A 13702-nucleotide genomic window follows, 5' to 3' on the forward strand; every position below is an offset into this window, starting at 1 on the left:
TAGGGTGTAAACATTGGTAGCACTCCTCTATAACTGTTCAAAACACGTCTACATACTGGGTTTTCCATTCACAGATGCAAGATCAGCTTGTACCTCTTTCCACCGAATATGGTCAACACATCGATTAAAGTGTTGAATGAACTCAACCATATTGTACCTTGAATTGACATACTTTGTAATGATCAAGTTTAATCCCTCGCACTAAGAAGTAGTCTGAAACCCAGCAAAAAATTTCCCTCTTATATGTGCAATTTCCCATGAATGTCTCTTCTTATACATATCTAGGATCAAATTCTTGTTTTTGACACCAAATCCCTCAACCATTTCAAACCACTTTTGACAAAATACATCAATTTCATATTCGCATAGCATACACTTTTTAAACATAGAGGTGAACCGAGGCTTGCCAATATTACTTGTTACATTGCGAATCAAATGCCATGCACATAACCTATGATGTGCATTGGGAAACTCTTTCTCAATGGCGAACTTCATTGATGGATCACCATCCATGATAACCGAAATAGGTGCTTTTTCATTCACTGCCACCTTCAATAGTTGTAACAACCACCTATATGTGTATTTTTCCTCATCGCAAATTAAAGCAGTGGCAAAAACAATTGTTTAATTGTGATGATTGACACCAGAAAATACTGCCAAATAGACACATATATTTATTTCTCTTATAGGTAGCATCAAAAGCCAACACATCACCAAATAATAAGTAATTTGCCCTGCTGAGACCATCGCACCAAAATAAAGTACGCAAAGTACCATCGGCATGCATCCATGTGATGATTAAAATATAAAGAAGGGTCATTTGTTGCTTGATCTTCCAGATACTTCAAAGCTGCATATGCATCACCTAGTAACTGGCGCCTCTGCTTTGATATTTTATTATACATGTCTCTTTGCATGAAAGAGAGATACTCAGAGCTACCTACCTGGTTTGCTAATACCCGGTATATTTGTCCAACATTAATTCCACCCTTTTTCATGTTAATCATGTGGCCAATATTAGTCTCGGACATAAATCTATGCCCACGACACAATCCAGTCAACCAAGGATCCAGAAGCGGATGATTGTGTTCATCAGAAAAATAAGAAAAAGACCGACCACCAGATGCATCTAAACGAATCTCCATCATTGCACTATGATAAACCCATATTTTATGATATATTTTGTGCTGAATTTAAGTGATTTATTCAATCCTTCACCCACTTATGCATGTGAAATTGCATGGTTTTACTTTCCCTTCCTTATTATGTGATGTATGTGAAAAACATGTTTCCTAGGCTTTAAAAATATTAATTTTAATTACCTTGTATTGCCATTCGATGCCGTGATTTGTGTGTTAAGTATTTTCAGATCTTCTAAGGCAGGAATGATTTAAAGGATGGAAAGGAGACATACAAAAATGGAAGGAAAGCATAAAATGGATTTTTTGAAGAAACTAGCAGTGACACGTCCGCATGGACGACGCGAACGCGTGGTTCGCACAAAAAGGAATCGACGCGAGCGCATGGATGAGACGAACGTGTGACTTACGAAATACAAGTGACGCGGGCGCATGACTAACGCGACCGCGTGGAAGAGCAACACTCCAGACGACGCGACCGCGTGACGTGCGCGATCTGCAAAATTTGCAGATCTCGTTTTCAGCGATTTTTGGGCTCTTTTTGGCCCAGATCCAAGCCCAGAGAATACAGACCAAAGGCTGCAAAATGGAGGAATGAAGGAGAGAATTAGGAAGATCCTCCAATTAGACACTTTTCATAGTTTAGATGTAGTTTTTAGTGAGAGAGGTTCTCTCCTCTCTCTTAGGATTTAGGATTATGATTTCTTTAGTCATTAGGATTACTTCATCATATCAGGTTCAATAATTTATGTTTCTCTTTTATTTTTGTTTACTCTGAAGCTTTTATTTGTGTTTGATTTATGTTGCCCAATTGGCTTATGAATATTTTCCATGTTAGAATTGACATCTCCATTCAGTTTAATTTGAGATATTCCAGTTATTTATGATTTTTATCTAGCTTTTTATATTCTTGGTTTTAATTGATTAATTGGTAACTCTTGAGTTGTCAAACTCATTGTCGACTGAAAATTGGAATTCTTCAAGAATTAACTTGAGTTCCAATAACTCTAGCCTTTTCCAAGGAAAGACTAGGATCTCAGGAACCAAACTTATTCCATCCACTTGACTTATCTTCATAGTTAGAGGTTAACTTAGTGGGAGAAAAATCCAATTTTCATCACAATTGATAAGGATAACTGGGATACGACTTCCAGTTTTCATACATTGCCAAGAGTTTTATTAGTTATTAATTTATTAATTCTTGCAATCTATTTCTCTTGCTTAAAACTTTTTTCAAACCCAAACACTATTTTTTTTCATAACCAATAATAAATCATACTTCCCTGCAATTCCTTGAGAAGACGACTCGATGTTTGAATACTTCGGTTTATAAATTTATTGGGTTTTGTTACTTGTGACAACCAAAACGTTTGTACGAAGAGATTTTCTGTTGGTTTAGAATCTATACTTACAATGCGACTATATTTTTACAAAATTCTTTACTAGCAAAAATCCTAACGTCACACTACAACCACACCTTGTCTCTGGCGTCGGTTTTTTCTTACAGTTTCCAATGCCATAATTATTTTGTGGTCAAAATCCTTCATGATGACATACAAAGTTTTTTAACTTGAGTACGCCTGCACGACTCTTTCTAGTCCTGTTCTTTCGAGCACTAAAGCCTCTTGTCCTTGCATATCTATTGTAGAACTCAAATGCTATGTCGACATCAGAAAAGTGAAAGTGACATACGTCTTCGTCCCTGATGTTCTAAAATTCAATCATCCCAATGTCTTCAAGTGAATCAATGTTATACCCCTCATCGAAGCCGTGATCATCAAACATCGGTTCCACTTATGTGTCGTCCTCATCCATATACTCCTCGTCAACTTCCTCCTATTTTTCTTCATCCTATCCATACTGGTCATATGATGTATGCTCACTATTAATCTCTTCATGAGAAAATTTCTGACCCATTACTTCCTGAACACCAATACATAATTCAAAATAAGTTTGTATATTTATAAACTGCCAAAAATGATAAGAATAAATATTTTTAAAATAGAAACCAAATTCTTTATATATAATACACACATTTATGCTTAAACCACCCATTTAAATTAAAAGAAAAAATAACTACTCAAACACTTTTTTTCTTTCATGAATAGCTCAAGTTTTTTAATAATTTTTCAAGAGAAGGAGAATCTAATCCATGTAAAAAAGTTTGAGTGGAGTATAAATAACTAAATAACTTGCACATAGAATTTATTTCTACATAAGTAAGCGTCAAATTACATATTTCAGAATATTTTACAAAGTATGGTTCGTTTAGTAATATGTCTCAACATATGGAAAACTTCTACATTATAAAATTGTTTTCATAAAATACTTCTACATTATAATATTACTTTAATTATCAATGTTTCTATAAAATATCTCAGAAATCACATTACACTAACAACAAAACAACGTGGTAAACAAACTGTGATCTTATCGGCAATAAAAGAGAGTTGTACAGACACACAGCAAGCAAAACCTAACAGATAGAAAATGAGCTGCATACTGGTAAAAGAAGTTCACAAAGCTTTGCTATCTCCGGCTTCAGTAGAAGTATTAAGCACCTTTATTGGTTTCTTATATATTCAGCATCACTACCTTGAGATTTTTCTGCCATTGGATAAAGTAAATAGATAGGGTCAGAAATGCATTAATGAAGTATGGGCAAAGGTCACATTAAGAATGATACCCCCTTCCCTCATAAAAAAAAAGGCACCCCGCTGCAAAACATCCTGCATTACACAAAGTCTGGAAAAGGACTGCACCCTAAAAGGTGTAATGTAGGCAGCCTAATCTGATACAAGCATCAGTGGTTGGCTGATTCTAAAGCTTAATTTCACGTGAAAACAATTCAACCATTGTTCTAAAATCTCCTTAAAATTTTCTTTAAAAAAAACAAAATGAAAAACACTTCACCTCGAAACAGTAAGGCAAGGTGGTGCCTCTTGAACCATAGGTGGTTAGATTTAACGAAAATGAGAGAAAATGGGTGGAGAGAAAGAGATGGAGAAGGAATTGAAGCAACTTAACATAACCAATTGAACTAGAATAGAATCAAATGCTAGCAAAGAAATCTCAAGCAAAAATACTGATGTCATTTTGTCACGCTCATTAAACTATGAAGGTTATAAAATACTCACTAAAAATGGAGTGAACTAACTTTCCTTATCTCGAGAAGATAAATTTACACAATCAACTCTAGGAGAAAGCTTATCAACATTACTCATCGATTTCCTTTATCGCTTTATACATCTGATAAAGAGATCCGCCTAAAAATCCAGCTGAATGACGCTCAAACACAAAAAAAAATTTAACTACCCAAAAACTATGTATACAGGCTACACATTTTCTTTTCACATACCACTATATCAACATTAATTTTAGTTCACCCAAAAGATTAATTTTATTTGCAAATTATCTTATGTATGATATCAAATGTGTTGTGAAAGGTCATCCCTTACAAGTAATACAATCTATACATATAGCTCAAGCTTAGGTTGTTTCTTATTAAAATCATACAAAGTAAATAAATATTTAGCTACATTGTAGTCATATCTCCATAGCATATGACACAATATTAAATAAATGCAGCTAAACTTTAAGATCAATCATTTATTAGATAATGAAAAATTTTAAGCTTCATCATTTTTTTTCTAATTTCTTTATTTTGGTAACTAATATTCACACCGCCCAAACCCAACATGTACAATAGCAAGAACAAAACTTTTTGCTAAAAATTGAGTCAGCTACGCATGAAAAATGTCTAAAGACAACCATTTAATCTATACTTTTATCTATACTTTTTATTTTTCTACGATTACCTATCTGGATGCCCTTCATCTAATCTACTGTTCTTCTTAACAATTCTACAAATCTTCTCATATAATCTAATCATTTAATTCTACCATTTTTCTGAAATAAATGAAACTCCAACTTTCTCTCTAATGCATTCATTTTCAGTCTTTTCTTTTTCTGAACTAACATTCATTACAATTCTACAATTATGGCTTAATAAGGTTTTTGGTTCCTATATTTTTCTATATTCATTTTAGTTTATCACATTTTCATAACACCAATACACCTAGAGTGATAACTCATAATTGTTTAATTATATAACTATAGTTTCATTATAAGAAGAAACCACATTTATGAACCAAAAAAATAGAAGAAAAATAGAATCACTAATAAAAATTGAAACAAAGTTTGCTCTAATATATATCAAGCACAAATTAAAATTAAATTTCATTCAAATTCACAAAAAAAATTGCTATAGAAAAATCAATAAAACGAAATAAAGTCAATAGAATCTGAATTTGGAAAGAATCAATAAAATATATCATATAAAAAAGACCGGATAAAAACAACACCTAATAGAAAAGTGGGTAGCGCGGCGGCGGGAGAAGTGGGTTGCACAGCGAAGATGAGTGGACGAGAGAGACGGCAGAGGAAGAAGAAGAGACAATGGCAATAGTGATTGAATGAGGGACAAAATCCTAACAGAGCAAATGGCTCACTACTTTGAATTTGGGATCAAAATAAAAAAGAGAAAAGTGTAAAAAAAATAAACACAGAGGTCAATTTCTAATTATTAATTTTTTCAAAAATAAAAAAATAGAATTCAGTTTATAATTATTTTTAGGTGAGTTAATGATACTTTTACATAAAATATGGAATAAAAAATCCGTGGCAAACCGATGCATTTTTTACGTGAGCACTTTTTTTAAATTTAAGTTTTACTTAATTTGCTTATATTACTTAAAAAAAAATTCTTAGTACATTAAACATTTGAGCAAACATTAAATATCAATTAATGAAAGAAAAAGTAAAAAGAATCAACTTTTACTTAGTGAACATTAGTCAATTTTGAGATTTAAATTTATAATTTAAAATTTAAGATTAAGAGTTTATTATTTAGGTATAAATTAAAATAAATAAAATCATTTTAAAAAATTAAATGGTATTGACTAAAAATTAGTTACCTAACATCACTCCTAATGAAATTATCAAATTAATAAAATCATTAGAAAATAATTAATGAAATTATTAAATTATTACTTGAGCAAACATTAAAATCAAGAGGTAGTGGTCAAGATGAGAGTATGTGTGAGAGGTAAGAGAATAATCAAATAGAACATTTTTATGCTCAGCAAGAATTTAAGAAAAACAAAAATATACTTTACTCTTTTGTTTATTAAAATACAGTGTTTTACTTAAAAAAACAAGCGTGTTAGACGAATATTAATAAATATCATTAAATATAAAATATATTTAATATATAAATACAATAATTCAATAAAGTATCTATATTTAATAAAAATTAACTGATATAGAAAATTTATTAAATCCATCACATTTAACTTGAATGAGGGAACAGTATTTCGGTTAAAATTACCATATGATCATATATATAAATTTAAAAATATGATTCAGATTTTCTATGAAAATTATTTTAACAATGGAAAGAAAAAATTAAAAGAAAACAAATTTAAAGAAAAAATATAGTTTAAAAAATTGAAGATAAATTGGTTATGAGAGGCTATTGAAGATAAATTTAATGGAAGTCAATTATATATCAGAATAAAAATTAATGGTCATAGTTTCATTTGTTAGAATATTAATTAAAATCTCCCGAGTCAAAAGTTTTTTTTGAAAGTGAAACTAAGTACCTAAGACAGATTGTTAGGGTATAATTGTGAATTTGTGATCCGCATATTGAAATGGCAAAATTCTTTGAGACGTGAGAATTTTTGCGAAAACTGTTTCGAATAGAGATTTAATTATGGAGAATTTTTTTTGTAAGAATAAATGGAGGACCAAAAGCAGAGATTCGAGTGGGAATTTTCACTCCATTTCCGTTAATCTTTTGAAATTCATAAATTTTTATTTTAGAGAGAGAGAGAGAGGTCACCATTTTATCGTTTAGAGTTTTTGTATAAATTCTTGCTATTTTTGTATAGAATGGATACTTTCGATTTTATTTCTGTGAAAATTAATAATTAGTCAGAACTATCAAGAAAATGGAGAATGGAAAATGAGATCTCTGCAGAAAATAGGACCCTATAAAAAATGAGGATGGGAAACAATATTTTTTAACGGTAAAAAACGAGAACGAAGACAGAAAGTAAATCTGAGGGTAGGGATAGAGAAGTAAAGAGATATCTCTGCTCCCATTCTATTCCATTGACATCTTTATACGCATAAATGTACCAACTATAAAAAAAAAATAAAAAATAATAAATAAATTTCAATTTTTTTAATTTAAAAATAAAAAAATTTTGTTAATTATAATATAAAAATATTTTTTACTTCTTAAAATATAAAATATCTAAATCTTTCTATTCAAAATATAATAACAAATAAATTCCTAATTAACACATCTTAAAAAGACTCAAATATTTTACATTTTAAGAAACGAAAATTATTTTTAATTAATAAAAAAGTTATTTGTATTCGGAATTAAATGTTACTAGTCATTTACCCTTTTCTAAAGAGAAAATCAAATGGCATCGTGTTACTTGCATGACCACCATTTAGAGTCGGATCAAGAGAAAATCATATTGACTACTGAATGCTAATAATGTATAGCAAATCATGTATATATTTGGATGATAGAATTTTAGGTGTAATTAAATTTACGTGAACTTAATAATTAAAAATTGTTAAATAATTTAATAAATTTAATTAAATTATTATTTAATAATTTTTAACTATTAATTTTACATAAAATTAATTACAGCATGAGTTTTTATTTATTTAGATAGAAAATATAAATAAACACTAAAAAGATAATCTATAATTGTGCTAAAAAATGGCTATATATAACTAGTTAAAAGAATAATCATAGATCTATAGTTAATTTTTTTATTTTAGATTTTGGTTAATTTTTTTATTTTAGATTTTGGTGTGGTTATAGATTTATAATTACAATTTTTTTATCTATGATTATGATTTTTTTTATTAATATTGTATTGTTTTTTATTTAACACTTTAAGTCATATTTTTTACTATGATCATAGGTTATTCTATAGTCACGTATAAAAATTGTGACCATAACTTACTTTATGGTTACTCTTTTTTAAAACTGTGACCATAACTTAATTTATGATTACGGTTTTAACGTGATCATAGTTTATTTATAATCACGCTACTTTAAAATTATGAGTAGATCACCTTTTTGTAAAACCGTGACCATAACTTATCTATGGTCATATCATTTTAAAACTATGACTATAGTTTATTCTATAGTTACCGTTTTGTAAAACTATGACCATAACCTACTATATGGTTATCCTTATTTTAAACTGTGACTATAGTCTAATTTATGTCATGATTTTAGCATGACTATAATTTATCTATCATCATGGTATTTTAAAACCGTGATCATAGTTTACTCTAAGTCACCCCAATTTTAAAATCGTGACCATAGTCTAATTTATGGTCACAGTTTTAGTGTGAGACTATGGTCATGCTGTTCTAAAACAGTGACCATAACTTACTCTATGGTAATCTTTTGTAAAACCGTGACCATAGTTATCATAGCCTAATTTATAATCACGGTTTTTGGTCATACTATTTTAAAATTGTGACTATAACTTATTTTAATTTTTTAGATTTATTTTTTTTAAAGTAATCATATTCTAAAATTATGATAATCACATAATAAATCTAAAATAGACAAATTCAAGTAATCTAAGTCATAAAATTTACATTATAAGTTAGATATATTTTTAATTTAAAGGACCCAAGTTAAAATATATTATATTATATCCCTTATATGTAATATTCGATAAAATTTTTAAAAATATAAAAAAACATCAAAATATTGTATTTAGACAATTAAAGTATATATAAAATTTATTTCATCTCATACTTTATCAAAAATAATATTCTTTTCACATCACGTCTTTCTATTAACAAAAAAAATTAGATATTTTAGAATATTTACATTTCATTAAAAAACATTTAAGTAATTAAAAAATTATAATAATAAAATATGGGATCCATTATTATTACCTCGCTCACTTCTTAGACAACTTAATCGATAATATTTTAGGCATCATAAAACTTCTCAAACACATAAAACTTTTCAAATCGTGATCATAAGTATTTTTTTATCATCATTAAAAAAAAACCATAATTATAGGTATTTGTTTTTAAGTAGGTTACAGCCAAAAACTGTAAGAGGCCTGCTACATATACAAGTCTTTTTGACTTACAAGTCTTATAAGTTGCTACACATACAGATCTTTTAATGCATTATTCAACCATTTTCTGTTTTCAAAGCGCTACACTTACCATGTATTATGAACAACTCAGTATTTTTTTTAAGTAGGTTACAGCCAAAAACTGTAAGAGGCTTGCTATATATACAAGTCTTTTTGACTTACAAGTCTTACAAGTTGCTACACATACGGATCTTTTAATGCGTTATTCAACCGTTTCCTGTTTTCAAAGCGCTACACTCACCATGTATTATGAACAACTCTTCTCCCTCTTCTTCTTCTTCTTCTCGATTTTCATGGTTTCTGAAATCAAGCTTTGAAATTATTTTGAAGATAATGAAACATCAGAAATACACCCAAACGATTACATAAATACACCCAAACGATTACAGAAATACACCAAAAAGATTACAGAAATACACCCAAATAGTTACATGAGTTCACCCAAACGATTATAGAAATACACCCAAAAGATTACAGAAATCCACCTAAAGGATCAAAACTACACCCAAAGGATTTAAGAAATACAGCCAAAATTCGTTGAAATATACCTTATGCATAATTCAGAACTCTTTCTCTTTCTCATCTTCATCTTCTGCTGCTTCTTCTTTTTCAAAAACGATTTTAGAACTTGATGTCAAAAAACAATGAAAATCAAGAATAACGAAGAAAGAAAATAGAGAGAAAAACACATAAATGAAGAAGAAGAGGAAGACGAGGAAGAAGAACGTGCAGCAAGAAAAAGAAGAAAGAGAAAGAGAAGGCAAGAAACGAAAGAAAAGAAGAAGAAGAAGAGTAAGAGGAAGAGGAACGTGTAGCAAGAAAAAGAAGAAGAAGGAGAAAGAGAATGCAAGAAACGAAAAAAAAAGAAGAAGAAGAAGACGAAAAGGAAGAAGAACGGTTCGAAGCGCGTTTTGAACGTTAGTTTTAATTGGACTTGTAAGGCTTACAAGCCTTAATCGCTTGTATGCGAAGAATTTCTCAAACTGTAATGATGGAGGATCTATTATTACGATTTTTTATCATAACAAAAAAAATTGTAGCCATAAACTAAAGTTATTGTAATGAAACTTTGCATTTGTTTCATTCAAATTAAATCCTTTTCAAAATTACAGTATATTTTATTAAAATTAAAATTAAATCTCGATGAGAAATTATCATTTGGTCTAAGCAAATTCAATTCGTATCTAAAATAACTAACAATTACTTATTGATTTTTTATTTTTAACATTTTTTAAAAATAATATTACACATTTAAATTGTTTTATGAATTAAGTTTAACCAAGTTAAATAATAAGATTTGAAATAATGCTATTCATAATTAATTTTTATTGATATTAGACCAATTTAATTGGATTTAGTTAATAAAAAATACTTGAATGTGTAGTATTATTTTTTTTCTAAATATTATAAATAAAATAAAGCTTTTGTGGATGATATTGGTAGACTCCTAAAGTTAGACTATACAAGAATTTCTCATAAAAAATAATGTAGTTAACCAGACTAATTATGCATGATACAGAAACTTATTATTTTATGTTTCTTGTCAAAATTTAGAAGCCAAATTTCAACTATAAATAATGTAATCTAAAATCCAGAAACTAGATTTCCAGGCAAGATTTTAACGATTGAGATTAGACACCAAAAAAAGTGAGTTTGTGAAGCTATAAATTTATTAGAATCTTTTATTCAGCTTTTTGGGTAGGTATTTCATTTCAATTCGTTTCTTATCTATATAAAATTCATTTTTTTCATTTTCTTTTCCACTATTTTATATATCTCATACAGAATTATTCACATTGGGTTGAAGAATAAAAGTTATAATTGCTCTGTATTTTGCAAAAAATTTTGTAATTATTTTGTTAGTCTCTATAATTTCACAAAATTTTCAATTAGATTCTATACTTTTTTTTAATTTAGTCTCTGTATTATTTTTTTTTCAATTAGGTCCCTTTTAATACTAATTGGTTTAATTATATAGAAATCCAACTAAAAGAAAAAAATTGGTACAAAGACCTACATAAAAAAAAGTATAATAACCCAATTAAAATAATAATTTGGTGCAAAAATTTAATTAAAAAAAATTATATGAATCTAATTAAAAATTTCATAAAACTATAGAAATCAACAGAGTAATTAAAATTTAATTATATTTAGACTTTCTTAAAATGGTATATATGTACCTTTGAAGAAAATGCTCTTTGATTCAGAAGGTAAACTATAAATTCATTCCTTCCAGTATATATTCTTATGGATGTATGTACGACGGCTATTTATAATAAAGAAAAATATAGATAGACAATAAAAATATTATATAATATGAATAATAAATATATTGGATATTCAATTTATTAAGTGTGCAGATGATTATGCTAATATTAAAATTTAGGTGGATAATTTGGAGTGTAATTTATTTTAATTTTATTGGGCCAATTTTAAAGTCCATTATTCACAAAAATTATTGTCTACCTAGCAAAATCCAAACAATAAATATAAGCCACTGATTAAAAGAAATAAGAAAAGTATAAGTAACTAATAACATTTTTGAATAATGTGTGAATAATATAATATGAATTAATAGGGTTAAAAGAGTAAATTTAAATTAATAATATTAAATTAGAGTATAATATATCTTTATTTGATTAATAGTTGTTCATATTGTTCAAAATAGTCATTGTTTACCTAACGTTCTTCAAAAAAATATCCAGCATTTTTGCAAATTTGGGCACTGAAATATCCTTGCAAAGTTACCATATATACTAGTTTATATCCTAATTAATAGCGTTGATCCTATCTTTCATTCTCCAATTAATGTTTTCCTTTCTTTAATTTATTTAGTCATGAGATCTAAAACAATATGAATCAAAAGGCTCTAATAAATTCGACCATTTGCTTTCTCGAACCAAATTCGATTAATTTGGGTTTGAATACATCATTTGCCATATATATCCACAACACATCGTTTCGAATATATAGTAAGAATGAAAAAATCTGATTTTACACAAAATTCTGGTGTTTATAACAGGCGCTTCCTTTTTACTAAGGTCATAACATTATTACTTGTAATAATATGAAGACTAAACTAGGGTCATATAGTAAAAGGATGACGTCATCATACTCTAATCATATAACTTTTTGTTGTTTTGTAGTTACCATGAAAAAGTCCAAAATGCTCCTCTAATAAAACCTGACATGTCTTCCCTTTTGAGGAAGATGTTACACTTCCATTTCTCTCTATAAATACCTTTCACTCCACTCCCACAACAATCGCACATAACCTACTTTGCAAATTCCCATCTCTTCTCCTGTCTTTCTTGCTTTCCTTTATTCTGTCCTTCAACAATGGCAGAAAGATTATCTCTTGGCAATGTTGAGGACAGAAAGCTCAAAAGCAAGATGGAGGATTCTCCCACCCAAGACCGTCTAGAGTCAGAGAATGCAACATTGTCTTTGATGATGATGAAGGATTCACCTACCATGAACGGTCTAGATCCAGAGAATCTAACATTGTCTTTGACGACTAAGATGAAGGATTCACCTATCATGAACAGTTTACAGCCAGAGAATCTAACACTGTCTTTGGCAACTAAGATGGAAGATTCACCCACCATGGACGGTCTAGGGTCAGACAATCTAATGTTGTCTTTGACTCTAGCTACCAGAACCATAGTAGATGAATCTCATTCTAAAGCCACGTCAACTTCTAATAAACCCTCGAAAGATCCAGAGGGTTCAGGATCAAATACTCTCCAAAATCATATAGATACCTCTGATGACAAGGAAGATTCACCTTTCCCTTGTGGATTTTGCAATAGAAGGTTCAGTAGTTCCCAAGCCCTAGGGGGACACCAAAACGCACACAGGAGAGAGCGTTCTCCCTTAAACAAAAGAAAGAAAACAAACGAACCAGAAGACATGGACGAAGCAGATCTATTTGCCAACCGTGCTCTTGGTAGTTTTCTTAGTTCAAACTATTCTTCATTCTCCACCACCGTACCAAGCCTTCGATTCCAAGGCTTATCACCACCCTCGTCAACCCTATCTCCCCACCCATACCATCATGGTGGCAGCACCATGACCAGGAGTCACATGACTAGTCACGTGTCATCCTTAACATCTTGGCCGCGCCCTGGTTCAATAGGTAGTCGGGCTTTTGGAGGCTATGGCCCTTCGTATGGGACGCAACCTTTCCCCAAAGCATCGTCCCTATTGTCGCCGCAACATCGGTTTGGGACGAATAACTCTTGGAGAGAGGAGCATACGGGTATTCTGGAGAGACTCAACCACAACAAGCACGTCGGACTTCTCAATGAACTCAGCCGAATTCCTTCAGTTCCTGAGGCA

General features: G+C 29.7%; 2 protein-coding genes across 2 annotated transcripts in view; one reads left to right on the forward strand and one right to left on the reverse strand.

The window, feature by feature from the left end:
* Positions 1 to 201: 201 nt before the first annotated feature.
* On the reverse strand, positions 202 to 1145 carry LOC107494157 (protein FAR1-RELATED SEQUENCE 5-like). The gene is made up of 3 exons (XM_016115187.1): positions 775 to 1145; positions 424 to 571; positions 202 to 333 (listed from the first exon to the last, which is right to left on the reverse strand). The coding sequence occupies exons 1-3, from the start codon at positions 1143 to 1145 to the stop codon at positions 202 to 204; spliced, it is 651 nt and encodes a 216-aa protein (XP_015970673.1).
* An 11555-nt stretch (positions 1146 to 12700) lies between these two features.
* Positions 12701 to 13702, forward strand: part of LOC127748489 (uncharacterized) — a 1162-nt gene continuing 160 nt past the window's right edge. Inside the window, exon 1 of the mRNA XM_052263067.1 lies at positions 12701 to 13584. Coding sequence (XP_052119027.1) covers positions 12701 to 13584 — 884 coding nt within the window. The remainder of the gene's footprint in view (positions 13585 to 13702) is intronic.

Source organism: Arachis duranensis, chromosome 6, assembly GCF_000817695.3.
Source record: "Arachis duranensis cultivar V14167 chromosome 6, aradu.V14167.gnm2.J7QH, whole genome shotgun sequence".
NCBI lineage: Eukaryota > Viridiplantae > Streptophyta > Magnoliopsida > Fabales > Fabaceae > Arachis > Arachis duranensis.

What these genes read in the sequence shown, in the direction of transcription:
- LOC107494157 (XM_016115187.1), bottom strand. Translation starts at nt 1,145, where the DNA reads ATGGAGATTCGTTTAGATGCATCTGGTGGTCGGTCTTTTTCTTATTTT. An exon ending in CACATGGATGCATGCCGATG is followed by an intron (nt 572 to 774) that starts GTACTTTGCGTA and finishes ATACACATATAG; the next exon opens with GTGGTTGTTACAACTATTGA. An exon ending in CATGGCATTTGATTCGCAAT is followed by an intron (nt 334 to 423) that starts GTAACAAGTAAT and finishes TTTTGTCAAAAG; the next exon opens with TGGTTTGAAATGGTTGAGGG.